The sequence below is a fragment of the Mercenaria mercenaria genome, chromosome 8 (genome assembly GCF_021730395.1).
Source record: "Mercenaria mercenaria strain notata chromosome 8, MADL_Memer_1, whole genome shotgun sequence".
Classification (NCBI taxonomy): domain Eukaryota; kingdom Metazoa; phylum Mollusca; class Bivalvia; order Venerida; family Veneridae; genus Mercenaria; species Mercenaria mercenaria.
The window spans coordinates 69289895-69313970 of record NC_069368.1 but is presented as its reverse complement, the minus strand read 5'-3'; the positions used below and the strand labels follow the sequence as shown (position 1 = coordinate 69313970).

Sequence of the window (24076 nt, the reverse complement as noted above, 5' to 3'; positions counted from 1 at the left end):
CAATTTTACAGTCCCTTGACAAAATACTGTAAATTAGCCTCGCTTCTTGATGGCAATAACACAGTCCCTTGACAAAGTACCGTAAGTTAGCCTCGCTTCTTGATGGCAATATTACGGTCCCTTGACAATTTACCGCAAGTAAGCCTTGCTTTTTGATGGCAATTTTACAGTCCCCTGACAAAATACCGTAAGTTAGCCTTGCTTCTTGGCGGCAGTTTTACAGTCCCTTGACCAAATACCGTAAGTTAACCTCACTTCTTGAGGGCAATTTTACAGTCTCTTGACAAAATACGGTAAGTTAGCCTCGCTTTTTGATGGCAATTTTACAGTCTCTTGACAAAACACTGTAAATTAGCCTCGCTTTTTGATGGCAGTTTCACAGTCTCTTGACAAAACACTGTAAATTAGCCTGGCTTTTTGATGGCAGTTTCACAGTCTCTTGACCAAACACTGTAAGTTAGCCTCGCTTTTTGATGGCAGTTTTACAGTCTCTTGACCAAACACTGTAAATTAGCCTCGCTTTTTGATGGCAGTTTTACAGTCTCTTGACAAAACACTGTAAATTAGCCTCGCTTCTTGATGGCAATATTACAGTCCCTTGACAAAACACTGTAAGTTAGCCTCGCTTCTTGATAGCAATTTTACAGTCCCTTGATAAAATATTGTTATGGTCCAGCTATGTTTCAACTCGATTAATGTGCGTATTTGTGGTAACATGTCAACTGCTGCTGGACTCGTACAGTTGATCTGTTATCAAGACGGACTAATATTCGATCACAATAACTACAGAATACTATATTCTAGTATCTGTAATGATCCTGTGAGCTCGTAGAGGTGATCTTTTACCCAGACAGACAAAGACTTGATCACAAAATTACAGAACACTCAAAATTCAAGCATCTGTAATGGTTCTGTAAAGCTTCTGTAATATTGGTGTAGGTATGCTGAGGGTAGAAGATAAATGCTTAGGCTACTTAAGTGGGTCCGTACCCAGTTATCAACAGAAAGAAGAGCAATACTGTTCCAATTTTACTGATTTTAATAGATGCCTATACTCTGGCTTTACGACTTGATGATTTCCAACATGTACGAAAAATATGTTCGTGAACGTATAATTTATGCTTCGAAACGGCGCACACTTTTGACGTTCAAAATCCTCCGTAGAAATAGAGGAAGTTTGGTTAATAAATATTATAATATGGCTCTTCTATATAAAGATCTTGTTTGAGTCAGTGACCAGTATTAAATGCGAAAATAATTATAAAATAGATCATCTACGTTTCGAAAAATGCATATCAAATTCTAGATATTGCAGACCAGTTATGTAGTGTTCTAGCTTTAGTCCAAAGAGGTAAATGGAAAGTCTAACTGGTTTAAGTACCATTTAATTTCATAAATTATACTGTTCTTTAGCCGTAACCTGGAACAACTGATACGGGGACTGGAAACCGGCATTTATCTTACCTTATGCTGTCGTCCAATCGAAGCGTATGCCGTAGGTTATTCTGCTATTACTCAAACACGTACGCCTTACAGTTTAACTCGTCCTTTCAGTGAAAATCTGGGAGAGCATTTGTTGAATTTTTTGTTGAAAACAAAAGTACTGCCATGAAATTATTGAAATTTTATCTAAAAGTTCGGAATACTAAATGTAACTTCGTTGTCGGCCTTTTTAAAAAAAAATATTGTTATTTTAATTTAAATACATTGTATTTTTCACACATCAGTTTTAAGATTAAATTTATTAAACTAATTTTTGGAGTTTAAACAACAATTTTGTGTGAAACATTCCCTACGTTCAAGAAGAATGTTTGTTTCTGTATGTAGAAATCTGACATTATAAACAATAATTATAATTATGGCTCTACAAGATTAAGAAAAGTGTCAGCTTTCTGTTATTTTCCTTTTTTTTATTCAAATCCAACAAAAATCGGCCCTTTTATAAAGGTTTAAAGTTACGTGGTAAAATATTTCTTCAGGGAAGTGAGCTCGAGTTAATTCATAATAATTAAGCATATCACCACATGCAGTCGCATGCTGTTTTTGCTTCAGAATCCCTTTAGATCAATCTCTGATCATCTAATTATCGCCACTTAACATGTGACTGGTAAACCCTTTGAACAATAAGTGTTATAGCTCCATGATGAACATGAGGTAATATGCTAATTACACGCTAATCGATAGTGGCGAAAACAAAATATCGATCGCTAACGACTGGTCGATATTTACAGGTATGGACGACAGCATAATACAGATAAATGTATTGATTTATACAGACTTTCTACTCCCCATATTAGAACTTCCTGGCCGTAACGTATACTAGAAAGCTGTTGTAAAACTGACTGCAGTCGAACATTTCCAGCCCTATTTATACTAAATCTAAGGAAACGAACAACAACTTGTTCGGAAAATGTTTGACGGTTCGTTTTAGTTGACGTCCAGTGTTCAACGTTCGAAAATCGCTCGATTGACGTTCGGAAACGATCAATTTTTGTACGGACGAACGCTGTCAACCAACCAGAGAAAATACTATCTCAAGCTAAAACTGAATTAAACTTTGATAAAAAATTACTGTTACATAGAGAAAAGGCTTTCTTAAAATGATTAATACCATGGGATTTCCACCAAAATAAGTCTTTTGCCGAAACATAGTGATTTACAGTAATGTAAACAATACACTGGAAGCAGTTGCTAATGACAACGGAAGTTGTACGGTATGACTGAATAGCGAAATCTAGTAGATTTCGCGAAATCTAATCAAATTAGCGAAATCTAGACATAAAATGTAAACTAATGAATATCTTTAAAAATCCTTTTAAGCTTTTATTAAAAATATAAATCTACGTGTGCTTGTCAATTTTCAAGAAAAAATATTTATATTTAGGGCAGTTTTGAAGCGAAAAACGAATACGGGTCTAGATTTCGCCCGATTCTACACGTGCGGAAATCTTAAGTGACAGGTAAAATCAAGACATAAAATTTAAAGTAATAAATTTTCTTTCTAAATCTTTTTAGTCTTTTATTAAGAATATATTAATCGAGGGCTTAGAGCGAAACTGGTCTATCTATATATAGAAATAGAAGCAGATAGACCAGTTTCGCTCTAAGCCCTCGAATTTCTTATTTTGCATGTCAATTTTCAAGAAAAAATATTTATATATAAGGTGGTTTTGAAAAGAAAAACGTATACGGGGGTTGATTTCGCCAGGTTCTATATATGCGCAGAAATTTCAAGTGACAGGCAAAATCAAGACATAAAATTTAAAGTGTTAAATTAAAAAAAAAATCCTTTAAAGCTTTCATTCAGAATATATTTCTACGTGTGCATGTCAATTTTCAAGAAAAAATATTTTAATATAGACTTTAGTTTTAAAACGAAAAACGTATACGAGTGTTGATTTCGCCAGATTTTATATGTGGAGAAATCTCAAGTGACAGGCGAAATCAAGACATAAAATCTAAAGTGATGAATACTTTTTAAAATCCTTTTACGCTTTTATTAAGAATATTTCTACGTGTGCAGGTCAGTTTTCAAGAAAAAATATTTATACTAAGTATTAAATTAAAAATGAAAATTATATACGGGTGTCGATTTTGCAAGATGGCCAGTGACATGCAAAATCAAGTAATAAAATTTAAAGTAATGAATAATTTTTAAAAATCCTTTTCAGCTTTTATCAGGAATATAAATATACGTTTGCATGACAATTTTCAAGAAAAATATTTATATTTAGGGTGGTTTTGTAGCGAAAAACTTATATGGGGGTTGATTTCGCCCAATTCTACATGCGCGGAAATCTCAAGTGACAGGTAAAATCAAGACATAAAATTTAAAGTGATGGATAGTTTTTGAAAATCTTTTTTAAGCTTTTATCAAGAATATATTTCTAGGTGTGAATGTCAATTTTTAGGAAAATATATTTTGTATGATTAATAAAGAAAAACATCTACGGATGTTGATTTCGCCAGATTTTACATACGCTGAAATCTCAACTGAGAGGCAAAAACAAATCTTAAAATCTTAAGGAATGAAATTTCAGTCATGTAATTTAAATATTATTGAAAATATCGCAGTTATAGTCTTGACCGATTTTAAAAGTCTATGAGTGTATAATCAGTAAACAAATATTTGAACATCACTTGGATTTGATATATAGATTTTATCATGACGAAAATAATCCCAGATGTATCTAGATGCAATTGTGTTTTATGCCCGTTCCAACAATTTACAGAACTGTAATCCGTTGATACACAGAGTCTGTCATTTTTTACAAAAATTTGATTTCTTTAAGTTTAATATTTTCAACACGATATATACAACAACTGATCTTAATTCACAGAAGATACAACGGTCGTCACACTGGTCGGCACATACAGTTGATTAGTTAATCAAATTAAATTTAATCCAATTAGTTAAGCGGGGATAAACGATAATTTAATTAAGGTGGTTTTCTCAGTCACGTTTGAAGAGGTGCGAAATGCAGCAGGTAATCATTCGGTCAAAAGTGTGCCAATTTATATCATCCGACAATTATTAGATTATTACATGTAACAAACAGTAATTAGTAAGATTTGCAGTTTATTTTTCATTAACATATTTTCCATATGAAAACGTCTTTCTAAGAATTAAATTAAAGTTATATGTTTAGGATATTGCCCATTTTTTAATTTTCATTCATATATGCAGTCTTTCTCCAATTATTGTTGAATATATACAATTTCTTTCATGTATTAAACAATTAGATGATGATTGATAAATATGACACGTGCAAACATACACACGATGTGCTGATTAAAATTGCATACAAGCCGTTACATTATAATGTAGGGGGTAACATTTATCATTATTCTCAAGACCTTGTGCATCCGGGGACAAGTGGACTTATTGAAATACGCAGTGCTGTAATTCATTGCTTTCAATCAACAGTGCCAAGGAGTGTTGTCACGCGTAAATGAATAAATGACTCATGCAGAAAGTTTTAAAAATGTGTCTGTATATATATTTGTCTTTCATATTTTTTGTATAATTACTAGAATCTATTTATGGCTTTGATTGTAATAAAAAATCATGGCATACGATTTGTGTATTGTGTTGTATATTGCCGCTGCGTTCATTGCATGTAAACACAGTCCCACAGCAACACGGTCCAATTATTTTCACACCTTCCTTAATTCATTGTATTACGGGTTCATTATGAAAATAAGTAATAACTTTAAAACCCAACTTAGATTTAATGTCGGAATAATGCATCAAGATGCACCCGTATACGTTTATTTCAAAACAATACTATTTTTGGACATATAAATGTGGAATTATATTCTCAATAACGGCTCAACAAAATTTTAATAAATAATACAATGCTTCCGCGCAGAATAGTACGAAATCAACACTCACTTAGGATTTTCTTTTCAAAACCCTGCTAAATATAAATATTGTTCTTGAAACTTGACCTGGACACGTAGAAATATATTCATAATTAAAGCTCAAAAGGATTTTTTAAAAATATTCATTACTTTAAATTATATACTGTGTCTTCATTTTGCCTGACACTTGAGATTTCTGCGCATACAGAATCAAGCGAATTCAAGACCCACATACGCTTTCTTTTCAAAACCATACTAAATGTTATTATTCTTTTCTCTTGAAACTTAAAATGGACACGTAGAAATATATTCCTAATAAAAGCTCAAAGGATTTTTTATGCCCCCAAAGGGAGGCAAATAGTTTTTTAACCGTCTGTCCGTCTGTCAGTCTGTCCTCAATTTGCGTGTCCGGTCCATATCTTTGTCATCGATGGATGGATTTTCAAATAACTTGGCATGAATGTGTACCACAGTAAGACGACGTGTCGCGCGCAAGACCCAGGTCCGTAGCTCAAAGGTCAAGGTCACACTTAGACATTAAAGGATAGTGCATTGATGGGCGTGTTCGGTCCATATCTTTGTCATCGATGGATGGATTTTCAAATAACTTGGCATGAATGTGTACCACAGTAAGACGATGTGTCGCGCGCAAGACCCAGGTCCGTAGCTCAAAGGTCAAGGTCACACTTAGACATTAAAGGATAGTGCATTGATGGGCGTGTTCGGTCCATATCTTTGTCATCGATGGATGGATTTTCAAATAACTTGGCATGAATGTGTACCACAGTAAGACGACGTGTCACGCGCAAGACCCAGGTCTGTAGCTCAAAGGTCAATGTCACACTTAGACATTAAAGGATAGTGCATTGATGGGCGTGTCCGGTCCATATCTTTGTCATCGATGGATGGATTTTCAAATAACTTTGCATGAATGTGTACCACAGTAAGACGACGTGTCGCGCGCAAGACCCAGGTCCGTAGCTCAAAGGTCAAGGTCACACTTAAACGTTAAAGGTCATTTTTCATGATAGTGCATTGATGGGCGTGTCCGGTCCATATCTTTGTCATTCATGCATGGATTTTAAAATAACTACGCATGAATATGTGACACAGTAAGACGACGTGTCACGCGCAAGACCCATCTCTGTAGGTCAAAGGTCCTAAACTCTAACATCGGCCATAACTATTCATTCAAAGTGCCATCGGGGGCATGTGTCATCCTATGGAGACAGCTCTTGTTTAAATATTCATTCCTTTAAGTTTTAAGATTTTATATAAAATCTGGCGAAATCAACATCCGTATAAGATTTTCGTTTATTGATCATACTAAATATTAATATTTTTTTCCAGAAAATTGACATGCATGCAAAAAAATATATTCTTGATAAAAACTTACAAGGATTTTCAAAAAATATCTATCACTTTAGATTTTATGTTTTGATTTTGACTGTCACTTGAGATTTCTTCGCATATAAAATCTAACGAAATAAAACACTCGTATAAGTTTTTCGTTTTAAAACAAAACTATATATAAATATTTTTTCTTGAAAACTGACATGCACACTAAGAAATATCTTCTGAATAAAAGCTTAAAAGGATTTTTTTTTTTTAAATCACTTTAAATTTTATGTCTTGATTTCACTTGTCATTTGAAATTTCTACGCATAGCCTATAGAATCTGGCGAAATAAGTATTTCGTTTCAAAAGCACCTTATTTATAAATATTTTCTTCAAAATTGACATGAAAACTTAAAAATATATTCTAAATAAAAGCCTAAAATGATTTAAAAAGAAAATTCATCACTTTAAATTTTATGTCTTGATTTTACCAGTCACTTGAGATTTCCGCGCATGTAGAATCAGGCGAAATCTAGACCCGTATACGTTTTTCGCTTCAAAACCACCCTAAATATAAATATTTTTTCTTGAAAATTGACAAGCACAGGTAGATTTATATTTTTAATAAAAGCTTAAAAGGATTTTTATGCCCCCAAAGGGAGGCATATAGTTTTTGAACCGTCTGTCTGTCGGTCTGTCAGTCTGTCGGTCTGTCCGCATTTTTCATGTCCGGTCCATATCTTTGTCATCGATGGATGGATTTTCAAATAACTTGGCATGAATGTGTACCACAGTAAGACGACGTGTCGCGCGCAAGACCCAGGTCTGTAGCTCAAAGGTCAAGGTCACACTTAGACATTAAAGGTTAGTGCATTGATGGGCGTGTCCGGTCCATATCTTTGTCATCGATAGATGGATTTTCAAATAACTTGGCATGAATGTGTACCACAGTAAGACGACGTGTCATGCGCAAGACCCAGGTCCGTAGCTCAAAGGTCAAGGTCACACTTAGATGTTAAAGGTCATTTTTCATGATAGTGCATTGATGGGCATGTCCGGTCCATATCTTTGTCATTCATGCATGGATTTTAAAATAACTACGCATAAATGTGTGACACAGTAAGACGACGTGTCGCGCGCAAGACCCAGCTTTGTAGGTCAAAGGTCCTAAACTCGAACATCGGCCATAACTATTCATTTAAAGTGCCATCGGGGGCATGTGTCATCCTATGGAGACAGCTCTTGTTAAAAATATTCATTTGTTTACATTTTATGTCTAGATTTCGCTAATTTGATTAGATTTCGCGAAATCTACTAGATTTCGCTAATCAGTCATACCCGAAGTTATACAATCCCATCATGCATCAATGATCATGGCTGACGTAAACATGAAACATACATATGAAATAACAATAAATGCAGCTTTCTTGCAAAGTGTGCGCCGTTTACGAGTTAAAACACTGGTAATCATTAGATATAATAACATATTTCATAATCCTAACTGTTTATAGCGTGACATTAAAGATTGTTGGCAAAATAACCATCATTTGCATCACAACAACAACAATAACAACATGTTACAATACGAAGGTAATGGTAGGGTATATCAATATCGTCGGAAGCCCTTGAGCCGTCCCTTCTCTTGACCCGTTACCATGTTAAGTTTTAACTTATATCTCGCGAGATCTATCACTGCACATGTGGAAAAACTTTTTACTTTCATTTTAAATTTTTTCTTGGAAGAAGATGATGAATTATGCAGAGAAAATATTGATTATTAGCATAATTTCATTCTGAATCAACTGAAACTTACTTCTTTTCCCCATCTTCAAAAGATTCGTCAAAGATTCTTTGTAATAAAAGCTAATTTTTCAGGATAAAATTTATGTTTGCTTTGTTTACATTTGCTCAATGAAAGTCATGTGATGTGACAAATAACTTGGTGTGATGTCACAAGGGCATTCCAATATGGCCGATATCTAACTGACATGTGCTGTTTTTCTGTTAGTTTCTTTTTATAACTTTGAAAACTATTCTGAAAATATTGCATGGATTGAAAGGAATAGGAACATAAATTTTATTAAGGTAAGATTAAAATTTTCTTAAAGTGTTATAGATTATAAATGCATTTTTGCTGGAAATCATTAAAGGGATGGCTCATGTGCACCCGAGGATACTGTAAGTTAGCCTCGCTTCTTGATAGCAATATTACAGTCCCTTGACAAAATACCATAAGTTAGCCTCGCTTGATAGCAATATTTCAGTCCCTTGACAAAATACCGTAAGATAGCCTCGTTTGATAGCAATATTACAGTCCCTTGATAAAATACTGTAAGTTAGTCACTTACAGGCCCTCATGATCACTTTTTGAGGGCAATATTACAGTGCCTTGTACTGAAAGTCAGCTAGCACACAGCATTAGGCAAAATATTTCTTGCTTAAATAAGTTAGAATAGGTTCAGGCATTCAGGCACCTAGCATATTATAAATTGAGCCGCACTCAGAAGAGAAGTGTAATGGAAAGTAGATCAAGTGCATTATATATTTATATATTCATATATCCACCAACAAGATGTCTTAAATGCTTTATTATAGTGCATTAGTATGTGTAAGGTTTGTTAGCTGGGGTTACAAAGTTAACAGAAAAACAAAAATAATAACAGAAAACAGAATAGGAAAAGCTTTTTAAGCAAGTTCAGTAGATACACCACCTCGGAATAGGTAGCTGTTCTCATGAAAAGAAAATGCAACTTGATCAAAAGATTTTTTGAATGGTTTTCCTGTCATGTTTTATTAGTTTTTAGCTCACTTTTGTGATCGCGCAGTGTCCGTCGTCCGTGCGTCCGTCCGTGCGAAAACTTTTCCTTGTGACATCTCTAGAGGTCACAGTTTTCATGGGATCTTTATGAAAATGGGTCAGAATGTTCATCTTGGTAAATTCTAGGTCAAGTTCGAAGCTGGGTCACGTGCGGCCAAAAACTAGGTCAGTAGGTCTAAAAATAGAAAAACCTTGTGACCTCTCTAGAGGCCATATATTTCACAAGATCTTCATCAAAAATTGGTCAGAATGTTCACCTTGATGATATCTAGGTCAAGTTCGAAAGTGGGTCACGTGCCATCAAAAACTAGGTCCTTAGGTCAATTAATAGAAAAACCTTGTGACCTCTCTAGAGGCCATATTTTTCATGGGATCTGTATGAAAGTTGGTCTGAATGTTCATCTTGATGATATCTAGGTCAAGTTCGAAACTGGGTCACATGCGGTCCAAAACTAGGTCATTAGGTCTAAAAATAGATAAACCTTGTGACATCTCTAGATGCCATACTTGTGAATGGATCTCCATAAAAATTGGTCAAAATGTTCATCTTGATGATATCTAGATCAAATTCGAAAGTGGGTCACGTGCCATCAAAAAGTAGGTCAGTAGGTCAAATAATGGAAAAACGTTGTGACCTCTCTAGAGACCATATTTTTCATGGGATCTGTATGAAAGTTGGTCTGAATGTTTATCTTGATGATATATAGGTCAAGTTTGAAACGGGGTCAACTGCGATCAAAAACTAGGTCAGTAGGTCTTGAAATAGAAAAACCTTGTGACCTCTCTAGAGGCCATACCCTTGAATGGATCTTCATGAAAATTGGTCAGAATGTTCACCTTGATAATATCTAGGTCAAGTTTGAAACTGGGTCACGTGCCTTAAAAAACTAGGTCAGTAGGTCAAATAATAAAAAAAAAAACTTGTGAACTCTCTAGAGGCCTTACTTTTCTTGGGATCTGTATGAAATTTGGTCTGAATGTTCATCTTGATGATATCTAGGTCAAGTTTGAAACTGGGTCAACTGCGGTCAAAAACTAGGTCAGTAGGTCTAAAGTTATTAAAATCTTTTGACCTCTCTAGAGGCCATATTTTTCAATGGATCTTCATGAAAATTGATCTGAATGTTCACCTTGGTGATATCTAGGTAAATTTCGAAACTGGGTCACGTGCGGTCAAAAAGTAGGCCAGTAGGTATAAAAATAGAAAAACATTGTGACCTCTCTAGAGGCCATATTTTTCATGAGATCTTCATGAAAATTAGTCAGAATGTTCACCTTGATGATATCTAAATAAAGTTCAAAACAGGGTCACGTATCTTCGAAAACTAGGTAAATAGGTCAAATAATAGAAAAACCTTGTGACCTCTCTAGAGACTATATTTTTCAATGGATCTTCCTGAAAATTGGTCAGAATTTTTATCTTGATAATATCTAGGTCCAGGTTCAAAACTGGGTCACATGAGCTCAAAAACTAGGTCACTATGTCAAATAAATAATAAAACGACGTCATACTCAAAACTGGGTCATGTGGGAAGAGGTGAGCGATTCAAGACCATCATGGTCCTCTTGTTTATAAAAGTTTAGGTAAATTGCTAGCGGGAAACTGTTTTCATTTAGCTATTACCTAAAACTAGTCTTATAACTTTGTATACATCATTAGTCGTAGATTCTATATGTTCAGTAAATACTGCTTTCATTTTACAGTTATGGCATGAGATATATGGCAAAGGTGTTGCATGCTGCTCTACAGAAAAAATTCCCTGATGCTCAAGAAAAAGATATTCTTAAAGTAAGTCCTACCAAGTTGGCTAACCTGTTAACAATAGATCTAAAATTAAGGTCTGCTGCAGAAAGGTTATATTAATTTTTTATCTTCATTGAAATATGCGCAGAAATTGAAGCTATTTATATAAAATACACAAGGAAGTATAACGGAAAAGTTGAAATTGTTTGGAACTTGAGAATGGAAATTGGAGTTTGGAAATTGAGAATGTTGGTATGGCTGTTACAAATTTTCCTTTCCTTTCCAGTTTCTTATTTGGCGTTCCTTTGCTGATTATTTTTGTTTTGATAAATGCCAGTTTAAATTGTAAAGTTGAGAAATGTGATGATATGAATTGGAACTTCTATTGAAGAACAGTAAAATATGTATGGACATAATTATAAAGTATGTATTTGATTTTGCAGATTGTTGGTAATTTGTTGTACTACCGTTACATCAACCCAGCCATTGTTGCTCCCGATGTGTTTGATATTATTAACATAAGTGCTGAGAAAGCGCTCACCACGGACCAGAGAAGAAACCTTGGATCAGTCGCAAAGATTCTGCAGTTTGCTGCATCAAATAAAGGGGTTTGTTGATATAGTTAGATGCTGTTTTCAGTTGTTAGCTCACATGTCACAAAGTGACAGTGTGAGCTTTTGTGATCACGCAGCGTCCGTCGTCCGTCCGTGCATAAACTTTTGCTTGTGACCACTCTAGAGGTCACATTTTTCATGGGATCTTTATGGAAGTTGGTCAGAATGTTCATCTTGATGATATCTAGGTCAAGTTCGAAACTGGGTCAACTGCGGTCAAAAACTAGGTCATTAGGTCTAAAAATAGAAAAACCTTGTGACCTCTCTAGAGGCCATATTTTTCAATGGATCTTTATGAAAGTTAGTCAGAATGTTCATCTTGATGATATCTAGGTCAAGTTCGAAACTGGGTTACGTGCCGTCAAAAACTAGGTCAGTAGGTCAAATAACAGAAAAACCTTGTGACCTCTCTAGAGGCCATATTTTTCATGGGGTCTGTATGAAAGTTAGTCTGAATGTTCATCTTGATGATATCTAGGTCAAGTTCGAAACTGGGTCACATGCTGTCCAAAACTAGGTCAGTAGGTCTAAAAATAGAAAAACCTTGTGACCTCTCTAGAGGCCATATTTTTCAATGGATCTTCATGAAAATTAGTCAGAATGTTCACCTTGATGATATCTAGGTCAGTTTCGAAACTGGGTCATGTGCGGTCCAAAACTAGGTCATTAGGTCTAAAAATAGAAAAACCTTGTGACCTCCATAGAGGCCACATTTTTCAATGGATCTTCATGAAAATTGGTCTGAATGTTCATCTTGATGATATCTAGGCCATGTTCGAAAGTGGGTCACGTGCCCTCAAAAACTAGGTCAGTAGGTCTAAAAATAGAAAAACCTTGTGACCTCCCTAGAGGCCATATTTTTAAATGGATCTTCATGAAAATCGGTCAGAATGTTGATCTTGATGATATCTAGGCCATGTTCAAAAGTGGGTCACATGCAGTCAAAAACTAGGTCAGTAGGTCTAAAAATAGAAAAACCTTGTGACCTCCCTAGAGGCCATATTTTTCAATGGATCTTCATGAAAATCGGTCAGAATGTTCATCTTGATGATATCTAGGCCATGTTTGAAAGTGGGTCACATGCAGTCAAAAACTAGGTCAGTAGGTCTAAAAATAGAAAAACCTTGTGACCTCCCTAGAGGCCATATTTTTAAATGGATATTCATGAAAATTAGTCAGAATGTTCATCTTTATGATATCTAGGTCAAGTTTGAAACTGGGTCAACTGCGGGCAAAAACTAGGTCAGTAGGTCTAAAAATAGAAAAACTTTGTGACCTCTCTAAAGGCCATATTTTTCAATGGATCTTCATAAAAATTAGTCAGAATGTTCACCTTGATGATATCTAGGTCAAGTTCGAAAGTGGGTCACATGCAGTCCAAAACTAGGTCATTAGGTCTAAAAATAGAAAAACCTTGTGACCTCTCTAGAGGCCATATTTTTCCATGGATCTTCATAATTGGTCTGAATGTTCACTTTGATGATATCTAGGTCAAGTTCGAAAGTGGGTCACATGCGGTCAAAAACTAGGTCATTAGGTCTAAAAATAGAAAAACCTTGTGACCTCTCTAGAGGCCTTATTTTTCAATGGATCTTCGTGAAAATTAGTCAGAATGTTCACCTTGATGATATCTTGGTCAAGTTCGAAAGTGGATGAGGTGTGGTCAAAAACTAGGTCATTAGGTCTAAAAATAGAAAAACCTTGTGACCTCTCTAGAGGCCATTTTTTTCATGAGATCTTCATGAAAATTGGTCAGAATGTTCACCTTGATGATATCTAGGTCAATTTCGAAACTGGGTCACGTGCCTTTAAAAACTAGGTCCTTAGGTCAATTGATAGAAAAACCTTGTGACCTCTCTAGAGGCCGTACTTTTCATGAGGTCTTCATGAAAATTGGTGAGAATGTTCACCTTGATGGTATCTAGGTCAAGTTCGAAACTGGGTCAAGTGCCTTCAAAAACTAGGTCATTAGGTCAGATAATAGAAAAACCTTGTGACCTGTCTAGAGGCCATATTTTTCAATGGATCTTCATGAAACTTGGTTAGAATGTTTATCTCGGTATCTAGGTCAAGTTCAAAACTGGGTCACATGATCTCAAATACTAGGTCACTATGTCAAATAATAGAAAAAAAATCGTCGTCATACTCGGTTCAAAACTGGGTCATGTTGGGACAGGTGAGCGATTCAGGACCATTATGGTCCTCTTGTTAATGTAGCTTTATTTCTCTGTTTCTTTATAGAAGCATTAGTCACGTATTTGGCTTCAACAAAATAAATCGACTCATATTTTTGTCAAGCTAAGTGAAAAATATGTATATACTGAAGACCGTTTTACAAACAGATCACACTAGATGTTCATCTCCAGGATTTTAGTGGATGAGGTTGCTGTCGCAGCTATTGTTTCATTACTCTAACAGTTAAGGTTGCTGATATCCAATCACTTGTCCCTCACTGCAGTGGTTAAATTACCCTAGCAGTTAAAATTGTTGGGTGTCCAGTCACTTTCTTGTCACAGCTGTGGTTTCATAACCTTTGAATTAAGGTTGCGAATGTCCTGTCACTTGCCCTTCACTTCTCGGATTCAGAACCCTACTTTGGATGTACAATACATCCATGTTTTGAAGCTCTTCAGCTGGCTTCTGGAAGATCAGTGGTTCTACCCAGTTGACTGCCCATGGTTGAAATAGTGTACATGGGGCACCTGGGTCTTACACTTTCAAAAGCTGGAAAGTTCTCATTTGAACTAAGATTCCTTGGTTCTTGCTCTTCTGTAACTTTACAATATTTACAGTTTGGTGGTGAGAGTTCCTATCTTGCTCACATGAACAGCTACATCAAAGATGCTCATGAAAAATTCAAGTAAGTATTGTCCATTTACTGTGAACTGTAATATGGCATGTAGCTGTATATACCTATCTTTGCTGAGTTGTTGTAGATAGTGTATTGAAGTATTGGTGTTCTCTTGAACACAGTCATATTGTCTGCAGCTAGGCCATCTTGCCTTATCGACAAGGGTTATTTTAACCCACCCAGTTAGTCCCTTCCCCACATACTTTATTGGCTCACCTGAACCAAGTATTCAGAGTGAGCTATTTTAAAAAGGTTGATGGTCCGGCATCCATCTTCCACAATTTACTTAATCATCTTCCAATCTACTGGTCAGAATTTCACCAAACTTGGTCTGTAACATCCTGGCAAGGTTCTCTTGCAGATTTATTCAAACAGTTCCACTTGACCCCTTTCAGGGACCATAAGAGCTAAAAGTAGACAAATCTGGAACAACTTCCTCTCATGAACTGCTTGATGGATCTTCATCAAACTTAGTCTGTAGAATTGTTATAAAGTTCTCTCCCAAGTATTTTTATGCCCCCCTTCAAAGAAGGAGGGGTATATTGTTTTGCAGATGTCGGTCGGTAGGTAGGGTCGGTCGTGACATCGTTTCCGACCAAGAACGCGAGGTTTTGTAGGAGTGTCTCCAGAGATCCTTTGGATGATAACTCAAGAACGCTTGGGCCTAGGATCATGAAAGTTGATAGGGAGGTTGGTCATCACCAGCAGATGATCCCTATTGATTTTGAGGTCTGTATGTCAAAGGTCAAGATCACAGTGACCCTGAATAGTAAAACGGTTTCTGGATGATAACTCAAGAACACTTGGGCCTAGGATCATGAAAGATGATAGGGAGGTTGGTAATGACCAGCAGATGACCCCTATTGATTTTGAGGTCAGTATGTTAAAGGTCAAGGTCACAGTGACCCTGAACAGTAAAACGGTTTCCGGATGATAACTCAAGAACGCTTAGGCATAGGGTCACGAAAGTTGATAGGGAGGTTGGTCCTGACCAGCAGATGACCCCTATTGATTTTGAGGTCAGTATGTCAAAGGTCAAGGTTACAGTGACCAGGAACTGTAAAATGGTTTCCAGGCAATAACTCTAGAACGCTTGGGCCTAGTGTCAGGAAAATTGATAGTTAGGTTGGCCATGACCAGCAGATGACCCCTGTTGATTTTGAGGTCATTAGGTCAAAGATTAAGGTCACATTGGCCAGGAACAGTTAAAACAGTTTCTGATCTTCTTGTCCAAAACCATAGGGCCTAGGGCTTTGATATTTGGTATGTAGCAAAATCTAGTAGTCCTCTACCAAGATTGTTCAGATTATTTCCCTGGGGTCAAATATGGCCTCACCCCGGGGGTCACATGGTTTATATAGACTTATATAGGAAAGAACTTTGAAAAACCTCTTGTCCAAAACCACAGGGCCTAGGGCTTTGATATTTTGTATATGACATCATCTAGTGGTCCTCTACTAAGATTGTTCAAATTATTCCCCTAGGGTCAAATGTGGCTCCACCATGGGGGTCACATGGTTTACATAGATTATATAGGGAAAAACTTTGAAAATCTTCTTGTCCAAACCACAAAGACTATGGCTTTGATATTTTGTAATGTAGCATCATTTAGTGGTTCTCTACCAAGTTTGTTCAAATTATCCCTCTAGGGTCAAATATGGCCCTGCCCCAGGGGTCATATGGTTCATATAGACTTATATAGGGAAAAACCTTCATGTCCATAACTTACATCATTCAAATTTGGACCACATGTATAGTTTTGAGCGGCAAGATGAAGCTTGACATGAGTAGACCATGGTCTTGACCCAGTGACCTACTTTCACATTTCTGTAGCTACAGCCTTTAAATTTGGACCACATGCATAGGTTTGTTTACTGAAAAAAACTTTGACCTTGTTATTGACCTAGTGACCTACATTTTTGAAGGTACAGGCTTCATATTTGGACCACATGCATAGTTTCTTGTTCCAAAGTAAAATTTGACCTTGATTTTGACCTAGTGACCTACTTTACATTTCTCAAGCTACAGCCTTCAAATTTGAACCACAAGCATTACTGAATGCATCAAGGGAGGCATTTCGTGTTCGACGAGCTCTTGTTCAAATGGGGACACTGTATAATTAGAAAAACCTTTAAATGACTTCTTCTCATAAACCACATGATAAGTTTATGTCAACCTTGGTCTGTAGCATTAATATAAGTCCTTTTCCCATTCAAATGGGGGCATTCAGCCCCTTTTAGGGCCAGCTAAAGCTTAAGATAGAAATACATTTAAAGAACTTTTTCTCATGGACCCCTTAGGAAATATTCATAAAACTTTATAAATGTAGTAGCATTGTAAGTTCTCCTCCCAAATTTGTCCTTTTAGGGGCCACTATAACGTGTACTAAACACAGTTGTTACTATTAATAATTTAGTTTGTCATACATATATTCAAGGTCAAACAATCAAGATCAGGTGAGTGAGTTAGGGCCATTGTGGCCCTCTTGTTGTAGTATTCGTACAAGTTACATAAACAGAATCAGAATTTGGATTAAATTCAGTTTGTTGAATATGTAAGCTGCGAAAAAAATTCATAATTAGAAAATCAATCCATATTATCCATTTTTAGCTCGCTATTCTACTCACGTCGGCGTCGGCGTCACACCTTGGTTAAGTTTTTGTGTGCAAGTACATACAGCTATTACTAAAAGGCATATAGATTTGAAACTTATTTTTTCTTTTTCTAGGTCAATTACCAACCTCACTGGGTCAAGTCCCATAACTCTGACATGTATTTTGAGCAAATTATGCCCCCTTTTGGACTTAGAAAATTCTGGTTAAGGTTTACATGCAAGTTACTATCTCCAAAACTAATGTAGATATTGAATTGAAACTTCACATGTGTCTTTGGGGTTATAAAACTAGTTGATAGCAGCAAGTCCCATAACTCTGATATGCATTTTGGTCATATTATGTCCCCTTTTGAACTTAAAACTCTTTTGATATTTAACATTTTGGGTAATATTTTCCTGCTTCTGGGACAATATCCCGAATAGTCGAGCTTGGCTGTCTTACAGACAGCTCTTGTTTTAAAAGAAAAAGACTTGTAGAAATATTCTCCATTTCTATGTTGACAGGAAATGTTTTACTGATGAATTCATTTACAAAATGGTAATCTTTAAGGAAAGGATTGTAGAAATAAGAATACTGTTGCTATGTTGACAGGAAATATTGTTTAGCTGCCTGTGAAGTGGAAGAACCGGAGTTAAAGTTCAACATAGACCAGTATTCTGATGTTACCATGATAACCAAACCTGTCATATACATCTCTATACAGGAAATCATTGATACACATCAGGTAAGTCACACAAAAATCTGTATGTGATGAATACAGATGATTCCTAAGAAAATGTTTGCAACTTTTAGAGAAATTGTTAGATACGACAAATGTCCTATTTGAAGCTACTGTAGAGCAACTACCCCTGTCTATATATACAGGTTCCTATTCTAGTTTTGTCGTCTTGCATAATTTTGCAAGTTGGAATCGATAGTTCCATTTGTGCACATTTTGATTTTCAGATCAAAAACTAGAAAATACATTGTACTGCAGTAACCAAACTTCATAAGCTGGTTGCATTTAGTCAGCAGATGTGCCCCCTATTCATTTGATGATCACAGTGACCTTGATACTTAAAATAGAATAGGATCTTTCAGAAGTTTCTGGCACACTTGAGACTGAAAATAACCATTTACTACTGACGGGCCATCATGGTATGGGCATTGGTGTTTTAAAAACAAATCTTGTTTTGTTGTTGTACTTTCATTTTTCATTTGAAATGTTCTTTCATTTTATTGACAGTTGTTACTAGATCATCAAGACAGCATTGCCCCAGATAACGGTGACCCCCTACATGAACTGTTGGAAGATTTAAGAGAGGTACCAAGTGGACATGAGCTGTTAGGTAAGTAAAATGTGTCCAGACTCTTTAACAGTGTTGAGATAGGAAAAATGAAAATTCAAGTTTTTGTGTTTCATATATTGAGATCAAAGGAAATTTGAAGTTAAATTTGAGATAGAAGATAATTAGAAGTTATATGTAATTATAATGTTTCAGGAGTTAAGATTATATATCTTAGTTTCAACAGTGGAGATGGCAGAAAATGAGAAAATTAGGTATCTGTGCTGCAAGCATTGAGATAGGGGATTACGAGAATTTAAATATCTCTTGTTTCAGGAGTTGAGATAGGGGATAATGAGGCTCTTGAAGAACAAATTCATGCCCAACTTGGCAAATCGGAGATTACTTTAACACTCACTAACAAATTTGAAGTACCGGAGGATGATCAAACAGATATAAAGACATTGTTAATAAGAACAAAGCGGATGTCAGTTGATGTGATAGCATGTCAAGGTGGTGATACACTCTTACAGATTCTTGAGACACCTGCTACAGATGAACAAGTTTGTATTTAAAGACATTATCTTTTTAGCTCACCTGTCACAAAGTGACAAGGTGAGCTTTTGTGATCGCGTGGCGTCCGTCATCCGTCCGTCCGTGCATGCGTTCGTGCGTGCGTAAACTTTTGCTTGTGACCACTCTTGAGGTCACATTTTTCATGGGATCTTTATGAAAGTTGGTCAGAATGTTCATCTTCATGATATCCTGGTCAAGTTCGAAACGCGGTCACGTGGGGTCAAAAACTAGGTCAGTAGGTCTAAAAATAGAAAAACCTTGTGACCTCAAGAGGCCATATTTCTCAATGGATCTTCATGAAAATTAGTCAGAATGTTCACCTTGATAATAACTAGGTCAAGTTCGAAACTGGGTCACGTGCGGTCAAAAACTAGGTCAGTAGGTCTAAAAATAGAAAAACCTTGTGACCTCTCTAGAGGCCATATTTCTCAATGGATCTTCATGAAAATTGGTCAGAATGTTCACCTTGATGATATCTAGGTCAAGTTCGAAACTGGGTCATGTGGGGTCAAAAACTAGGTCAGTAGGTCTAAAAATAGAAAAACCTTGTGACCTCGCTAGAGGCCATATCTCTCAATGGATCTTCATGAAAATTGGTGAGAATGTTCACCTTGATGATATGTAGGTTAGGTTTGAAACTGGGTTACGTGCGGTCAAAAACTAGGTCAGTAGGTCGAAAAATAGAAAAACCTTGTGACGTCTGTAGAGGCCATGTTTCTCAATGGATCTTCATGAAAATTGATCAGAATGTTCCTCTTGATGATATCTAGGCCAAGTTCGAAACTGGGTCACGTGCGGTCAAAAACTAGGTCAGTAGGTCTAAAAATAGAAAAACCTTGTGACCTCTCTAGAGGCCATATTTATCAATGGATCTTCATGAAAATTAGTCAGAATGTTCACCTTGATGATATCTAGGTCAGATTCAGAAGTGGGTCACGTGCCTTCAAAAACTAGGTCATTAGGTCAAATAATAGAAAAACCTTGTGACCTCTCTAGAGGTCATATTTTTCAATGGATCTTCATGAAAATTGGTCAGAATTTTTTATATTGATGATATCTAGGTCACATGTGCTCAAAAACTAGGTCACTATGTCAAATAATAGAAATAACGACATCGTACTCAGTTCAACACTGGGTCATGTGGGGATAGGTGAGCGATTCAGGACCATCATGGTCCTCTTGTTCTTTATGATTTCATAATGCAAGAAATGTTTTAGTCATTATAATTTGTTGGGCACTAATTTATCTGAATAAAAAAACAAATTTTTATTGTGACAAGAAAATGATTTGCTTCCGCAAGTTTATGGCTTTACAGTGCATCAGAATTGGAACAAAAGAAATTGAAAACTTTACATGTGAGTCTGCCAGGATCTGGAAAAAAATCCCCTGTGGACAAAACCCCCTTTACTCATTTTTGCATAGGCGGACAAAATCCCCATCTTTTTTACAAGGAGGACAAAACTCCCTTCGCTGAATTTACAAGGCGGACAAAACCCCCTTCATGTTTTTAGCTCATCTTAGCAATACTCAGGTGAGTTTTTCTGATCACTCGATGTCCGTCGTCCGTCGTCTGTCTGTCTGTCGTCTGTCAACATTTAGCTTGTGTATGCGATAGAGGTTGTATTTTTCAACTGATCTTCATGATATTTGGTCAGAATGATAATCTTGATAAAATCTAGGCCGAGTTCGAAAATGGGTCATCTGGGGTCAAAAACTAGGTCACTAGGTCAAATCAAAGAAAAACCTTGTGTGTGTGATAGAGGCTGTATTTTTCAATTGATCTTCATGAATTTTGGTCAGAATGATTACCTTAATGAAATCTAGGCCGAGTTCGAAAATGGGTAATCTGGGGTCAGAAACTAGGTCACTAGGTCAAATCAAAGAAAAACCTTGTGTATGCGATAGAGGCTGTTTTTAGCTCACCTGTCACATAGTGACAAGGTGAGCTTTTGTGATCACCCTTCGTCCATCATCAGTCCGTGCGTCCGTCCGTCTGTGCGTGCGTCAACAATTTCGTGTCTGCACGATAGTGGTTTCATTTATGATTTTATTTTAACCAAACTTGCACACAATTTGTATCACCATAAGATCTCCGTTCCTTTGTTGAACTGGCCAGATCCCATTATGGGCTCCAGAGTTATGGCCCCTGAAAGGGCCAAAATTAGCTATTTTGACCTTGTCTGCACAATAGCAGCTTCATTTATGATTTGAATTTAATCAAACTTACACAAAACTTGTGTCACTATAAGATCTTGGTTCCTTTCTTGAACCAGCCAGATCCCATTATGGGTTCCAGTGTTATGGCCCCTGAAAGGGCCAAAATTAGCTATTTTGACCTTGTCTGCACAATAGCAGCCTTATTTATGATTTGATTTTAACTAGATTTGCACATTTGCACATAACTTGTGTCACCATAAGATCTTGGTTCCTTTCTTGAACTGGCCAGATTCCTTTATGGGTTCCAGAGTGATGGCCCCTGAAAGGGCCAGAATTAGCTATTTTGACCTTGTCTGCACAATAGCAGCTTCATTTATGATTTGAATTGAATCAAACTTGCACAAAACTTGTGTCACCATAAGATCTCGGTTCCTTTCTTGAACCAGCCAGATCCCTTAATGGGTTCCAGAGTTATGGCCCCTGAAAGGGCCAAAAAATTAGCTATTTTGACCTTGTCTGCACAATAGCAGCTTCATTTATGATTTGATTTTAACCAAACTTGCACACAACTTGTATCACCACAAGATCTTGCTTCCTTTCTTCAACTGGCCAGATTCCATCATGGGTTCCAGGGTTATGGCCCCTTAAAGGTCCAAAATTGGATATTTTGGCTTTTGCATCCATATAGATACTTCATTTATGGTTTTATTTGATACAAACTTCCAAAATATCTTCAACAACAATAAATCTTGGATTCCATGACAAAACAGATCCAGTCGTAGGTTCCAGAGTTACTTTATATCTGGTTACCTCCCCTGATTGTAATCAAAATGGATTTATATCAGTAAGTACTTATAGGACTTATTTGAAATTTCATTATTGTCATTAGTTGGACTGAGCCAATCAGGGTAGATAACTATGGACTGATTTTATGTCAAATTACCTCCCTTTATTTCAAATTAAAATTGGTATATCTCCGTAACTAATGAAGATACTGATCTGAAATTTCATTTATGTCAACAGAATTATTTGGCAGATCCTTCTTTTGTTCACTTACAGTAATTTTTTTTTAATTACTTCCCTTTTACGTTACTATAAATAGCTTATTTTTAGTAACTTTTTTATTATTGGCCGTAGGGAAAAACCGAGACCACTTTTCTGTGGTACAACATGGATGGTACCTCCAATTTTTAGGTGCATTTTGACATATCTGTACCTTGTAAGAATATTTTTTCTTTTCGGTTTAATTTCTTCCCTTTGTTGTTCCTGTCCTTTGGACTTAGATATTTCTTCTTCGGACCTTCTTGTCCTCAAGTGCAATGATAACAGGTGAGCGATATAGGGCCATCATGGCCCTCTTGTTTTCAATTGAGGTTCATGAATTTTGGTCAAAGTGATTACCTTGATGAAATCTAGGCCGAGTTTGAAAATGGGTCATCTGGGGTCAAAAGCTAGGTCACTATGTCAAATCAAAGAAAAATCTTGTGTATGCGATAGAGGCTGTATTTTTCAATTGATACCCATGAAATTATATCAGCATGATTATCTTGATGAAATCTTGGTCGAGTTTGAAAATGGGTCATCTGGGGTCAAAAACTAGGTCAAATCAAAGAAAAACCTTGTGTATGCGATAGAGGCTGTATTTTTCAATTGATCTTCATGACATTTGGTCAGAATGATTGCATTGATGAACTATAGGTCAGATTTGAATATGGGTCATCTGGGGTCAAAAACTAGGTCACTAGGTCAAATCTAAGAAAAACATTGTGTATGCGATAGAGGCTATATTTTTCGATTGATCTTCCTGAAATTAAGTCAGAATGATTGCCTTGATGAAATCTAGGTCGAGTTTGAATATGGGTCATCTGAGGTCAAAAACTAGGTCACTAGTTAAAATTAAAGAAAACCTTATGTATGCGATAGAGGCTGTATTTTTCAATTGATAGTCATGAAATTTCCTCAGAATGATTGCCTTGATTAAATCTTTGTTGAGTTTGATTATGGGTCATCGGACTCAAAAAGTAGGTCACTAGGTCAAATCAAAGAAAACCCTTCTGTATGCAATAGAGGCTGTATTTTTCAATTAATCTTCATGAAATTTGGTAAGAATGAGTGCCTTGATGTAATCTAGATCAAGTTTAATTATGGGTCATCTGGGTCAAAAAGTAGGTCACTAGGTTAAATCAAAGAAAAACCCTGTGTATGCGATAGTGGCTGTATTTTTCAACTGATCTTCATGAAATTTTGTCAGAATGATAGCATTGATGAAATCTAGGTCAAGTTCAAATAAGAGTCATGGTTTAAAAACTAGGTCACTAAGTCAAATCAAGGAAAAACCTTGTGTATGCAATAAGGACTTCATTTTACACTGGATTTCATAAAATTTGGTCAGAATGGTTGGCTTGATGAAATCTAGGTCAAGTTCAAATATGGGTAGTCTGGGGTCGAAAACTAGGTCACTAGGTCAAATCAAAGAAAATACTTATTTATACTCAAGATTTTTTGCTCCAATTTTAATGATAATTGGTCAGAATATTTTTATACCCCCACCAAACATGTTTGAGGGGGGTATATAGGAGTCAGTTTTGTCGCGTCCCGTCCCGTCGCGTCCCGAAATCTATTATCTCAGTTATTACCAAATGGATTTGATTCAAACTTAAAATATATGTTCTACCTTATCACCCACATCATGTGACACAAGGTGCATAACTCTTGACACCAAGTTTTCATGAAT

At 36.2% G+C, this 24076-nt stretch overlaps 1 protein-coding gene across 1 annotated transcript in view; it reads left to right on the top strand.

Annotated features, from left to right (window-relative positions):
• The window catches only part of LOC123566139 (ras GTPase-activating-like protein IQGAP1), a 179966-nt gene that overhangs the window by 135025 nt on the left and 20865 nt on the right, over positions 1-24076 (top strand). The window contains 6 exon segments of the mRNA XM_053549182.1: positions 11225-11309; positions 11708-11872; positions 14671-14738; positions 17936-18068; positions 18570-18672; positions 18946-19172. Of these exon segments, the coding sequence (XP_053405157.1) occupies positions 11225-11309; positions 11708-11872; positions 14671-14738; positions 17936-18068; positions 18570-18672; positions 18946-19172 (781 nt within the window).